This window comes from Carettochelys insculpta, chromosome 2 (genome assembly GCF_033958435.1).
Source record: "Carettochelys insculpta isolate YL-2023 chromosome 2, ASM3395843v1, whole genome shotgun sequence".
NCBI lineage: Eukaryota > Metazoa > Chordata > Testudines > Carettochelyidae > Carettochelys > Carettochelys insculpta.
In genome coordinates this window covers 172,127,177-172,141,055 of record NC_134138.1, presented here as the reverse complement: position 1 = coordinate 172,141,055, position 13,879 = coordinate 172,127,177, and the positions used below count along the sequence as shown (strand labels likewise).

Sequence of the window (13,879 nt, the reverse complement as noted above, 5' to 3'; positions counted from 1 at the left end):
AGAGCGTCCACACAGCTTTGCTTACTGATAGAACTTGTCAACAAAAGGTACTCTTCCTCATATGGGAGAGGTAGAAGGTTGTCAGATAAAGTGCTGACTTTTGTCGACATACTGGTGACAAAACGCATTTTGCGTGTGGACATTCTACCAGGTTTGTTGATAAAACCAGGGTTTTGTTGGCAAAACTCTCTAGTGTAGCCATAGCCCAAGCATATTGTGACGCTTTTATTTATTTATTTTTCCGAGAGTAGTACTTTTTTCTTCATTTGATGTTAAGTACTTAATTTCAACAACTAATGACCATGTTGGAGAAAGGGCATCTTTGTTAAAGTTTCAACAGCCCTGTACTTTTAATTAACATATTTAAAATGTGAGTTAGCAATATTGATTCCCTGAGAGCTCCAACAAGTCCTATGGTAAAATCAGGAAATGCCAGAGCATGATATTCCTGATATCCCTAAAGTAATAAACATAAAAAGAACTTAAAAAAACCCAAACAATCCCACTTCTTTAAATACAATAGAGAAGAAAAAGAGGAAAGACAGGAACCAGATTTTTAAATGTCTTTTAAAGTCACCTTCAAGAAAAAAAGCAAGTGCTCTGTTTTCCTTGAGAACCAATTTTGTTTTCCTGTCCCTCGAGGACATAGAAAAAGCTGGACATTAAACTAGACGATACAGAGAAAGATGTATTCAGAAAAACAGCTTTTTCCTATCGCAGAGCCTGATTCACTGCATCCTGCCTCAGAAAATTAAATGTCTTCTCGATGCTCCCAGAAAAAAAAAATCACCACATGCTGAAAGAAGAAAGGAAATGTCTCATGAAAGAAAGGTTGAGAAGACCTGACCTATAAAACTTGAGTTAGAAGAAACCTCCCTTCCTCTCTGAAGGGAGATAAAAACATACACTGCATTTTTGATAACTTGTGATGATGTTTTTGACTTAGGTGTAACCTACAAAAGGAAGATTACTGATTGGATTCCACCCATTCCCTTTGTTGAATTAAGGGCTCCTTGGTAACATGGGACACAAATGGAATCTGTTTCCAACACTGAACTTTAAATGAACTTCATCCAAATAAAAAAAATTATGGAGATATACAGAATAAAGTAGAAAATAAAGAGAAAAATACTCATAAAAAATACCCTACACTTCCATAGCCCAGACAAACGATGACTAAATACATTTTATCACTGTTGTCATTTAACAAAATGTAAAACTGACCACCTGACTAATCCTAAAGAAACTAGATATTCCCTCATGCTAAATATGGTTCTGAAGATTGTCCAAGGGAAACTAATAATGTGGTGTGCAACAAACAGCAGAACACAGACTTTGCCTTTTATCCTGCACTCTTTCACTGTCTACATCAGTGAACTGATTTTAAGTGACCCTGTGGACATGTACTGATGTATAGTGAATGCTAACCGCGCTCCATGTTTAGCCATTCCCATTCAGTTGCAACTTTGCTCCATGTCCGCTCTTGTCCTGTTCACACCACTCCAGCTGCACCTCCTTCTGGCAGTTAACCATACCTCTTCCTGAAACAATGGCTTCTGGAAACTGAAGAAAATTGCGGGGGAAGAGGTCAAATCCTGCAACCCAGTCACCATCTCCAAAGAGAAGCTATAGGATCAATACTCTGCTGCTGCTGAGCAAGCAAGGCTTTTGCTGAATGTTTTGTAAAACAGTTGTGAGGGTTCACAACAGCTTCTGGTGCTCCAAGAATACCAGTGGGGAATAGCAAAAGGTGCTCTACTAGTATGTCTACACTTGGAGCTGGGAGTGAAACTCCCAATTCAATGGCACATACCCATGCTAGCTCTCATCCAGCTATCCCACTAAAAATAGTGTAGCTGTGGCAATCACTACCTAGTATATAGCCATCTGAGATGTTACACACCTGCTCAGGTGGTTAGCTCCTCCTGCCACTTCCACTGCCTTGGCTATGCTCTATTTTTACCTCTCTAGCTGGATCAGAGCTAGCACATGTACATCTTGAACTGGGAATCACTCCCATGCTCCAAGTGTCGAAGTGTCGAGAATATTTGTGAGGGTATGCCTATATATACTGGGAGATCGACCAGGCCAGGTTTGATATTCCAGGGTTCGATTTTATGTGGCTAGTAGGGATGCACAAAATCGAACCATCAGGGCCCAAAAATCTATCCTGGTACTTCTAATTATTGTGAGTTTCTCCCATCGACCTCCCTCTGTCAGGACAGCCAGGTAAGTCCACCCTAGATATGTTGATTCCAGCTACGCATCAGTCATTGTTGGAATTGGGTATCTAGGATCGACTTTCAGGTCCAGAGTATACCTGGCCTGAGGAACAAAAACAAGGTGTATAGCAGCTAGAGATTTTGTGGAAATGATTTTCTCCCTAAAAGTAGCCGGCTCTGTGCAGTACAATAATATGGTGTTCCTCAGCTGGAACACCTGCTCTTGGGTTCAGGCTGTGACCACAGACTAGTGGACAAAAATCATCCTGAATACCTGGCATAGTCAGCAGTGGCAGCATAATTTCAGACTGAGGAACAGACTTGTCTGTACTTCTGTGGTCAGCTAGCCCTGTACTCATAATGGCAGTTCAGGAGGATGAAAACCCATCATGAAAGAGCTGCAATTGATAGATGGAAGCCAACTGCAAGACAGGCTACCTATGCAAAAACAATGAGGCATCCTGTGACACCTTAAAGACTAACAGATTTATTTGGACATAAAGCTGAAGTGGATTGGACCTCTTTGTTGTTTTTGTAGAAACAGACTAACATGGCTATCCGTCTGAAACTTGTCATGTATGTGGTGACTAGAGCGCTGTGGGGGCCCTAAAGAGGAGACTGTTTGCATTGGTGACGCTATTACACCTGTGAATTCCATCGATATTACCACTATCCCAGTAGGAACTTGCTTAGAAAAGAATGATGGGATACTTAGACAAAGCTGGCCTCAAGTTTTAGAGGTTTTGCACAAAAGGCTGCAATAGGTGCAAAGGAACATTTGAAAAATCAGGCCTTTTAATAATTGCCTAACTATAGACCGCACAGCTAAGTTTTCGTCAACCATTTTTGAAAATCGTGGCCCCCGTTTTCAATTATGCAACTAGTAATTCATAAGGCAGATGTATAGTGACAGTGACCACAGGTACAGGTACAGTGACCACAGAAAACTGAACACTCAGGTTCAATCTTTCAGAGCGCCATTTTGAGCATGCACGAAATGGTGCATTCGGGGTCAACGTCAACCCCGGAACTCCTCACGAGCCACGAAGATTAAGTAAGATCAATGGGAGGAGTGCTCCTGTCTACCTTCTGCTGTGAAGACAAGTATGGAAGTTAGTGGCTGAGAAGCCAATTTTAGATACACCACTGGTGCACCAAAAATTGTGTATCAGCCGTCGACCTTCTGGGTGAGTATAGACACAGACAGAGCAATAACTTCCAAGTCCTAATGGTAGTCATTTAAGTGCACTGTTAAAACAGAATCCAAAAAATATATACGCATCATTCTCCTTGAACACCCGCCGGCCACAGTGATATTTATTAAGGTGGACAAATAGGGGAGAAAGCGTTTCTTTTTGTCTCTTCCCTGAAATTGTTTTGTTCCCACAATTGTTGGTAGACTGAGGTGGAGTTTCACTTTCAGAATTTAGAGGCTCCTACTGCATCATAAAAGACAAAGCTCATCCATCTATGACTGCTGAGGGACTGTGCATCAACTCTAACTCTAGTGTCCTAGCTCTGCCCCAGCAGCTTGGCTCCAGTGTAGCTGTACTATACCTGTGCTTTCTCTGGGAATAGCTGCAATTTGATGGGGGAGTCATGCCAAGATGTTGGTAACTGGTCAAAGGCTGCACTCCTCTATGTGGGGTGTGAGGTTTTGGGATGGAAGATGCATGTAGTAAGCAAATCGGGGTAGGGGGCTGGGGTGCAGGACAGGGTGGTGGGGGTCTGAAAGGAAACTTGGGTGAGGGAGAGGACTGTGACCTGGAGCAGGGGATTGGAATATAAGTCCAGAAGGAGTACGGGTACAGGACAGGATTCTGGCTTGGGGAGAGATGAAGGAGCAGGTGTAGAGTCTGAGAGGGTGTTGTGACCTGGGCCAAGAGGGTACAGAGAGTGTGGGTGGTGATCTAGGGCAGAGAACTGGGGTACAGGATCTGGGAGGGGGTATGGGTGCAAGAGAAGATTCTGGCCTATAGGAGGGGTGTAGAAGCGGGTGCAGGATCTGGGAAGGAGTTGGGCATGCAGTACCAGAGGCAGGCTCTGGATGGAAGGCACTTACCTAAGCAGGCCCTGGGCAGCAGCACTCTCAGGAAGCTTCCCTGCCTGCAAGAAGCCACTCTCCACTGGCTGTTCCATGTGGCTTGCTGCATGGGGGGTGGGGTGGGGTGGAAGGGTCACTTGCTGCCCCTGCCTCCAACAAAATCTCTCAGCTGTCACTGGCAGGCAACCGGCCAGTGGGAGGTGAGAAATTGGGTTGCACTGACCCTACCCCCAGCAGTTCTCCCAGGTCTGTGGCCATAGGGGAGGGCCTGTGGGCCAGATTAAAAGGCTTGGTGGGTCGGATCCAGCCCATGGGACATATCTTGCCTGCCTTGGCTTTAGGGAATAAAAACAGGGGAAAGTACCTTCTATAAATACTGTGAATAAACTTCCAGTTATCTATGACAGAGACACTTCAAACACTTACAAATATGCAACTTTACTACCACTGCAGTCAACAAGATTACTCATGAGAGTAAGGCTGAGCATTCACCTACGTGTCTGAGGGACTGGGACCGAGAATTCTGATCCTAAATTAAGGATTTAATATTCTGCCTCTAAATATCCCCCCCTACCACGTAATTCAGAGGCAACTCTCCCAGTGACTTCAGTACTGCTTCTTTAAGACCTAAGTGAGAGGAAGGCAAGGCACTGCAGAAGTAAGGCATAACCCACATTAATCAATCTATATCATTTCCCCCCTAACATCAGCAACCGCAAAGCATTCCTGGGAACCCAAGTAAAAGTGGCAAAATCTGTTTAAACAAGGGAACACGATGGAATATGGAGCCAACAGAATTATTCAATGTGCATCAACTCAAGAGCTGACTCTCACTTAGAGTGAAAGTAAATATGCTCTGAAATGAACACTGAAATACCAGTTTCTTTGCTACATTGCCTCATCCATTTCTCCTTAAGGGAGCCATAATTAGCTAATAAACCTCAGCTACAAAGCTACAACAAATAAAAAACTTATTTTTTTAAATATCCAAGGAAAGAGAATCGGCACGTGGCCCCTCCAGCACATTCCCCAGAAACTGCATTTGTGGCTTTCCGAGTTGACATTAGGTCTACCAGGTAAACAAGGGTGGCTGAAGGGTCCCTTTTTGGTTTTGCTGTTTCCTGAAGCCTTACCATTTCATGTTCAGTAGACTATCTAGAAACTGTGAAAGGTGTCTTAGTCAAGCCCTCAGTGCCTTGTTTATGGGCTTTTCTTGCTTCCACCACTGAATTTTTCCCATCCTCCTCTTATTTTAGTTTGCTAATTCACTATACCCCCTGCCTTCAAGTCCCACCAAAAGTCACTTTTACTCTAACTCCCACATGAAATGAACTGCAACCATATATCTTCAAAACAAAGGTGTTGTGATTCAGGCACTGGACAGGGACCCATGAGCTCTAAGTTCATTTTCCCAGCTTTGCCAAACTTCCTTGAACAAGTCACCCAGGATACATGCAGCCAGGGGAGCCAGACAGACCTGGCAGGCCCATGAGCAAGGTGTGGGGGAGCCCAGCTTTGTGCTTGTGGAAGAGGCAGGGCCTGAGGCAGAAGGGGTGGGAATAGGGGAGCCAGATCTCAGTGCTGTCCGGAGAGCAGAGCATGGCATCGCCCTGCCTGGCGTGCGGCAGAATCTGGAGAGCGGCCGGGGGGAGGCGGCAGAGGGTTTCGGGGTTCGGACTAGAGCGCCCGGATGGTGAAATCCTCCCTGCAGTGGATACTTAACAGTCACTGCTTCGCTAGAGAGACATAGGGGAATAAAAGTACCATCATGCCCGCCGTGCTGAGTCTTAGTGCTGGACAGAGCAGTTCCAGGGTTTCTTTCAATTGCTGTAGTAACCTGGGTCCGGGGCCTCAGTGGTGCTCCTGATGTCCCTCACCCACCTCTGAAGATCCCAGGGGGGCAAGGTAATAGTCAGAGGGATCACAATCTTTCAGCTAATTTGTTTTATTCTGATAATTGGCTGAATGTAACAGAGGAACTAACATCTAATAACAGGACAAGAGTTCTGAATGTCCAGCCAAGGCTTACAGATGCCAAATATGTTAATTGGAGGTCAGTGCTAAACAACAATAATCTGTATATTGAAATTCCCAGTGGTGCTCTGCCTGAAGGGAGCAAAGACAGTTTTGCAGTTCTTGTTGAGTTTGCTGAAGAACAGCTTCAAGTTGATCATGTCTTCATTTGCTTCCACAAGAATAGAGGTGATAGAGCTGCATTGCTCCATACTTTCAGCTTTTTGGGCTTTGAGATTGTGAGACCAGGGTGTCCCCTTGTCCCCAAGAGACCAGATGCTTGCTGTATGGCCTACATGTTTGAGAGAGACTCTTCGGAAGAATAGGCTGCAATGTTTGCCTCTTAGAGCTTTCTTGTTGTCTATAAAGATGGAACTGTAGAAATTTTGTCAACAGCTATTACAATACATATTCTTTGTACATGTTCTTTGTATGAAATACTGTGACCAACCGATCTGGTGGTGGGATGCTGAAAATTTTCTGGATTTGTGTGCATGTCGTGATTGTGCAAATAAATGCTCACTCCAAATTAGCAGTATATTTCTTGAAGTTTAATATTGTGTTTGTGATACTGAAATATTTGCTTTAATTATAAATAAAAATTTATATTTTACTTCTTTAAAAAAAAATTCTCCCAGAGATGCCTGAAGTGCACAGCACAGTGAGTGCTCTGGCAGTGATGTAATGCGATGTGATGGGGCTCTGGTTACACTGTTGCTGCAGTAGCGGTGGTAGCAGACAGAAACCCTGGACCCTTGGACCCTTTTGAATCACTGAGCACTGGTGTAGTTGCCCTCTTTGCCTGCTCCCTCCCCTCCCCATCAGAGGGCCTGCATCAAACAGAGCAGCTGGGAGCTGTAAGCCCCAGCAAGTGGCAGATGTACACACACTAGTTTTGCTTCAGCTAGCACTTCAGACAACAAAGCAGTCAGGCCAGCAGCTGAGGCTAACCACCCAAGTACTTACCATGGGGACAGGTGGGACAGTACTTGGGGAAATATCCCACAACACACTAGCTCAAGCAAAGCTATGAGTGCTGGGCACTACATCTTCAAGCTGTAGTGCAGATATAGCCTCTAGTCTAGTCTCTCCGTGCCTTAGTTCTCCATCTACAAAGTGGGATAATATTACTACCTTTCTCCCATGCTTTGCTTATCTTGTCCATTCAGACTGTACAGTCTTCGGGGGCATAGGCTGTATTTGTAAACTGCTTAGCATAATGGGGCCCCAGTCACAGCTGGCTTCTCTGGATTATCCTGGAATGGGTTACCGAGGGAAGTGACAGAATCACCACCTTAGAGGTTTTAAAGGCCAGACTTGACAAAGTCCTGTCTGGAATGATTTAGTTGGGGTTGGTCCTGCGTTGAGCAGGGGGTTGGACTAGATGACCCTTGAGGTCTGTTCCAACCCTAAACTTCTATGATTCTATGATCACTGTAAGACCCACTGGGATGGGAGTAGAGCTATAACGGTATTTTATTGCAAGCAGTTGTCTGACTGTCTGTGTGGAAAAAGTAACTGAAGAAAATCTGAACAATTAATGAGGTATATTCCAATCTTATTACATATGGTTGTTACAAACTGGAATCAGTGAGCTCAGGCATGAGAAATGCATCACTTAAGATTTAACTATAGAACTATAAAAAGCGAATATCCCAGAGCTTAAGAGTGAATAAAAGTGACTTTGACATGTGAGGGGGTCAGGATAAGCTTATTTTTATATCTACAGTACTCATTTTTCTATACTGCTTTTTTCAGGGAAGCAATTCAGTTTAAAAGTAAAAATCCTTTTCAAGCTCAGACCACTGCCATTCTCATTTTCTAAGAACCCGCTAGCCTCACTGGAAATAAACATGTTTTCCTTTTGCAGGATCTTCCTGTTAGTAACAGTTGCACATAAATAAAGTTTTCTAAACAAACATCTTATCTTTTTATGGAAGGAAGTCTATTAATAAGGAATTGACGCTCTTCCCTAAAAAATACATTTGTTAATTCTTTCCCATAAACTATAGAAAGAAACTAATACCCTGAGATTTTTTTATTCTATTTTCACAGCAAAGTGGATAATCTGCACGTAGATAAGGTTAGTACTGTTTGTGTTTCAGTATAAACAATGCTCTTGTTGCTACCTGACCATACAACATCAATAACCAATCTTTTTTTCTCAAGTTTCAACTATTTCATGGAATTGTTGGTTCATTTCTGCTGGATTCCTTAACAGTTATGTTGGCTCATCGTTTACAGTTCAGGTTGCAAACAGGCTGCCAAACAAGGTGCTTCAGCAGCATTTTACTTGCTATACTGAACAGAACAATAGTCTTCATAGAGGTGTCCTTTCTCCATCAAAAATAGGACAAGAAAATACTCAGATGAACTCAGACAATTGATCTGATTATCTACAGTACTTAAATTTTATTTACTGTGTAAAATAGGCAACACATATCTGGTGTCCCAAATTAACACTATTATAAGGAAAATTATATAATCCCTAGTAAATCACACATCTGTTTTCCTTCTACAAAACGTGTTTTTGTTAAAGAAAACACCTAACAAACTTGCTGTATCATATGTCACTTTCAACAAACACAAATATTTGTTCCCATATGATTCAGAAAGCAATACTTTTAGTGATGTGAAAACAATACTGGAATTGGGAATGTTAGAATGCTAAAAAGGTTTCTGTTGTACAAAATTAAAAATGTAAATGCACTGCTAAATGAAGATAAGCTCTAAACAATGTAGTCTTTCAAATGTGAATATGAACTTGTGTAAACTTCTTACAAAATGCCATAACATTTGTTCAGAAATATCCATGTTTTCATAAACACAGTGAATGTTTCATTTTAGGGGCATCAAAACATTTATTAACATGGATGCCAAAAGGAATTAAAAACACACAGTGCACCAATCATGTGACACAAGGTAGGCTGCTGATGCAAAATGCATGGGAGGCACCTTAGCAGTGCTTTTATTGTGCTGGTACTGAGCACCAACACCTCGGCAGCCACAGCCATGGGATTGTCTGTAGGTGGTGGGTGGGGAGACATCTGAGTACCCGTTCCTCTTTGTTAAAAAACAAACAAATAAAAAAGCCTCACACACACACACACGGCACTGGATATTAGTAATAAGGACCTATTCAAGTTACAGGAAAAAATTTAATGTTATGTTATATATATATATATACACACACACACACACACATATCACATTATTACCAGAAAAGCTACAACTCCTCTTCTCAGTCATAGTCCTGAATCACATGTTGTAATGTGCGTGCACATGCATGTGTGATATAGCTAGAGAGGGAGAAAAGCAGGAGAAAAGAACCTAATGCAAGTGAAGTCTTGCAAATATACATCTAGACAGCAAAGCTGTGAATGGGTTAGTTTACCTTAGCTCAGGCAGGCTAATCCTGTGCACAGCTTTTGCTGCACAGACACGTCTTCCGTATAACAACATAGGCTATAAAAACAATATCTCGTAACACATTTAAAGTACAAAACTTACTCTATGATCATCCGATCAGGAAAATGATCATACCCAATGGACTAAAAATGAAACATCCATTACAATCAACATATTAAACAAATTACAGTGAGAGATTGTGTCATGCACTCTCAAAGAAACTGAGAAACTACCTAATCAGCATTCTACACAGCAAACAGGAGAAAATCAAGAACGAGCTCTCCAGACTAGACACTCTTATAAATAACCAAGCTTGCACACAACCTGCCACATCACAGGATTTTACAAACCCAAGACAGGCTATTTAAAAAGCTCACTTCACCTCCCTACATAAGGAAAAAGGACAATAAAACATCTAAACTCCCACTTGCCACAAGGAACAACAATTATGGTACCTTCGAACTCACAACAACATTGTTAATCTTTCCAGCTACAGACTTAATCTGGCACAAGAGTCTGTCCTATCTCGGGGACTCTGTTTCTGCCTCACCACCCCACACACGAGATACCTGTCTTTAGTGACCCAGAAGCCTAATTTTGCCAATTCTGTCTGAAGGACTATGTCTAACACACCAGTGAACATCACCTTGACTCACAAGATCCCTCCTACCAACACCAAAAGAAAGATTCTATATGGACTCCTCCTGACAGTGGTAACAACAGTCTGGACTTCTAGAACAAATGATTCCACAAATGTGCACAGTCTGGCACTGTGCATAAAAAATACCACGTGACACATAACACTACAGCTCAAATCAATGATGGTCACAGAAGCACCACTCTATACCAGAAACCCACTGACCACTATCCTTACCTACTTACCTCCAGCTTCCACCCAGGATACATCACATGATCCACTGCCTACAGCCAAGACTTAAGATATAATTGTATCTGCTCGAATCCCACCAACAGAAACAAAAACCTATAAGATCTTTATCAAGCATTTTAAAAACTTAATTACCCATTGTGGGAAGTAAAGGAACACACTGACACAGCCAGATGAGTACCAGGAAGTCACCAACTTTAAGACTGTCCCAACAAGAAAAATAACAGAGCACCACTTACCAGCGATAGCCCCAGCTTAACCCACCCACCCCACACCCAGCGAATCACTGACGACCTATAATGTATCCTGGAACATGATCCCTCACTCCAGCAGACTTTGGATGGCCCGCCAGTCCTCTCCTGCAGATAGCCACCCAACCTCAAATACATACTCACAAGCAGCCCCACACCATACCACTGAAACACTACCTGGGAACCTGTTTCTGCAACAAACCCTCTTGTCACCTCTATCCATACATCTATACTAGTGATACTATCATGGGTCCTAACCACATCAGCCACAACATCAGGGTGTGTCTACTGACAGACACCTGAAAACTACAAGATCTCAAATTTGACATGTTTAACCTAGACCTGAACAGAGATCTTAACTATCTTATGCATTAGAAGAGCAATTTCAACTCCAACTTCAATTCCAACTAGTGACAGGTAAACCTCTTCCTTCCCTTCCTTCTTTCCCCCAACTACATAAACCCTGGATTCCATACTTCCTCTCCATTGTTTCATCTGAGGAAGTTGGTTTCACCCACAAAAGCACATGTCCTAGTACATGTGTTAGTCTTCCAGGTTTCGCAGGACTGTTGCTTAATTGATCAGGAAGATGTTACTTCAAAGGAAGGAAGAAAAAAGTAAGCCACTGTGGGAAAAAACCCTAAACATTTAAGAGGATACACAGTCACTGGGTAAACTCCAAGAATAACTACTCATAGTATATCATTCTTATCAATACAATTAAACTAAGAAATAAAATCAACTAACAATAACATCAGCATAATAAGTCGAGGGTTCAGTCCCACTGTTTTTCTGTTGCAAATTTTCCTCCTTCTTTGGGTATATATTATTTGTTCAGGAGTCAGTTGTGACTATCCTAAAAGGTTCAGAAATGGGGCAACAGGTTGCTGTGTTGTCCTGGAAGCTAACCAGGGAACAGACTATTATTCAGATAATCTGCCTCATGGTGGAGACATAACAGCATATACCCTCTTACTCACCAGTGCTGGCCTGTAAACTGGAGGCAGAACCAAGGCTCGTTTCGGATAACGGCATTACAGGAGAGTGGCCATTGGCTTTCTAGGACTCAGCCCAACAAAAAAATAGCTCATTTACAAGGATGTCAGCAGAGTTCAGAATGGGAGCTTTAAAAAAAGAGGGCAGTTCTAAAAACTACAGTGAGTACATTCAAAGCTCAAACAGAAAGGACTCTTGTTGATTGCCAGAGTTACTGAAGCATTTCACTGGCTGCAAGAGTTATTGGTTCAACAAACCAGGCAGTCAATGACATTTGTTTCTAGCTCCATTATGGGTCAGTCTTACCTCCATTGCTGTCTTTGCCACTTCAGTTGTCTCTATAATTTGCAAATGGGGTGTTGCCACTGGCGGAGGAGGTGCTCTGCGTTTTTTAATTTCTTGGCTGGTGGTTACTCTGGAAATATTGCCAAGTGACAGTGATGGACCCAGTGGAACGGAACGTGAATTTGATGAAGGGGAATTTGGAGCAGTTGCAAAACCCTGTAAGTAGATGAAGATTTGGTCACAATCACATTTTAAAGACTATGGGAACAAATAGAAAAAAATATATATACACCTACCTAACCTTAAACTGAGACAATGATCACAGCAAAAGTGTATGACACTTTTCTAAATCTGCCGTCAGATTGCAAATTGTACAATGTATGGATACTTTCAACGATCAATTGATATGGAATAACCCTCACTAATATTTTAGATTTTCTTCAGTTGTTTCTTCCATGTAGTCAGAAGGGGCGAGGGTTTCAACAGATGAAACATATACACAAATATTACTATTTGGAAAGAGACAAGATGCACCAGGGATTCACTTTAAGAATCACTGTTGGGAACTTCATTCAAGTGTAAGACTCTCACTTAAAGATACTTTCTTTTTAATACTTGGAAAATAAACTCTATCTTTATGGTCAGCCAGATATACTAAAGCCACATTTAAAACATAACTAAGGAATTTTTAGAATTTATCAGAATATGTTTTATTCTAAAATCACAATTAAATATTTAATTGCCATAAATCATGCTGCAAATCATATCTGGGGCCAAATTTTGCTGTTAGCTACACAGTTGTAAATTCAGAAGGCCTAATTCTCCACTCATCTATTCAGCTTTTACATGAGTATAACTCCATTTGACTTGAATGGAATTATTTCTGATGTACACAGATGTAGGCAAAAACTGAATTGGATCGAGAGTGGCTCCAGTGACGTTAATATGGTGGAATCACTAGATTTGCACAGATTAATATCACAGCAGCACTGGGGTATTTTTCTAAATGCATAGTATGAAAATATTTACAAGTAAGATGACTCCTCTTAGGGACAGATCTATAGCTCAGTGAAGTCAAAAATTCCCACTGGGTTGTGGATCAGATGTGTGTGTGTGTGTGTGTGTGTGTGTGTGGCAGCTGTGCATGCATGCACACCCACCCACCCACACAAGTGATCCACCACAAGTCAGATTCATCACTGGTGCAAATAAGTGCCACTTGTTTGCTGTGGTCCTATCTATCTTGGTGGAGAGCAGCATGCCTCTTCAAGTTATGGAAACTGCAACAGCCTAACACGTGTATAGTTTTAAGGAGACTACCATTGAAATGAAGAGCTAGATTAGTTGTGGGGCAGGGGCGGGGAACAATATAATTAGACACATGATGATCCAGCATCTGCTATTCATATGGACCCAGCATGGACCTAATTGGGAGTTCTGGATGGACTTGCTGCAGGCTACTTTATTACTATGTGGATTGCTTGTTATACACTAGAGCCTCCAAGCTGAACTAACAGAATCAGCATGGGAAGTCCAAGGTATTGGTATACCACCTAAGTCTTCTCCCATGGACTATAACCTGCATTTACGTAGGTGAGGGGGAGGTTGGGTGGTGGACTAGATCATCATCTAAGGCATCTTTCTCATCTCTCATTTTTCTGAATTTTTATAGGGGTTCTCGGCCTTTGTACTTACTCAATTAAACTGTAGCCTCTAGTATGGGCTTCTAATAAACGTGGTTTTGCTGGATCATCTGAAAGGTGAACATAGTCTG

At 42.1% G+C, this 13,879-nt stretch overlaps 1 protein-coding gene and 1 pseudogene across 5 annotated transcripts in view; one reads left to right on the top strand and one right to left on the bottom strand.

Annotated features, from left to right (window-relative positions):
• The window catches only part of COBL (cordon-bleu WH2 repeat protein), a 271,385-nt gene that overhangs the window by 105,011 nt on the left and 152,495 nt on the right, over nucleotides 1–13,879 (bottom strand). For all 5 annotated transcript variants that reach the window (XM_074988022.1, XM_074988024.1, XM_074988023.1 and 2 more), the window contains one exon: nucleotides 12,127–12,321. In XM_074988022.1, the coding sequence (XP_074844123.1) occupies nucleotides 12,127–12,321 (195 nt within the window). The remainder of the gene's footprint in view (nucleotides 1–12,126; nucleotides 12,322–13,879) is intronic.
• LOC142009661 (ornithine decarboxylase antizyme 1 pseudogene) lies at nucleotides 5,957–6,643 on the top strand (annotated as a pseudogene).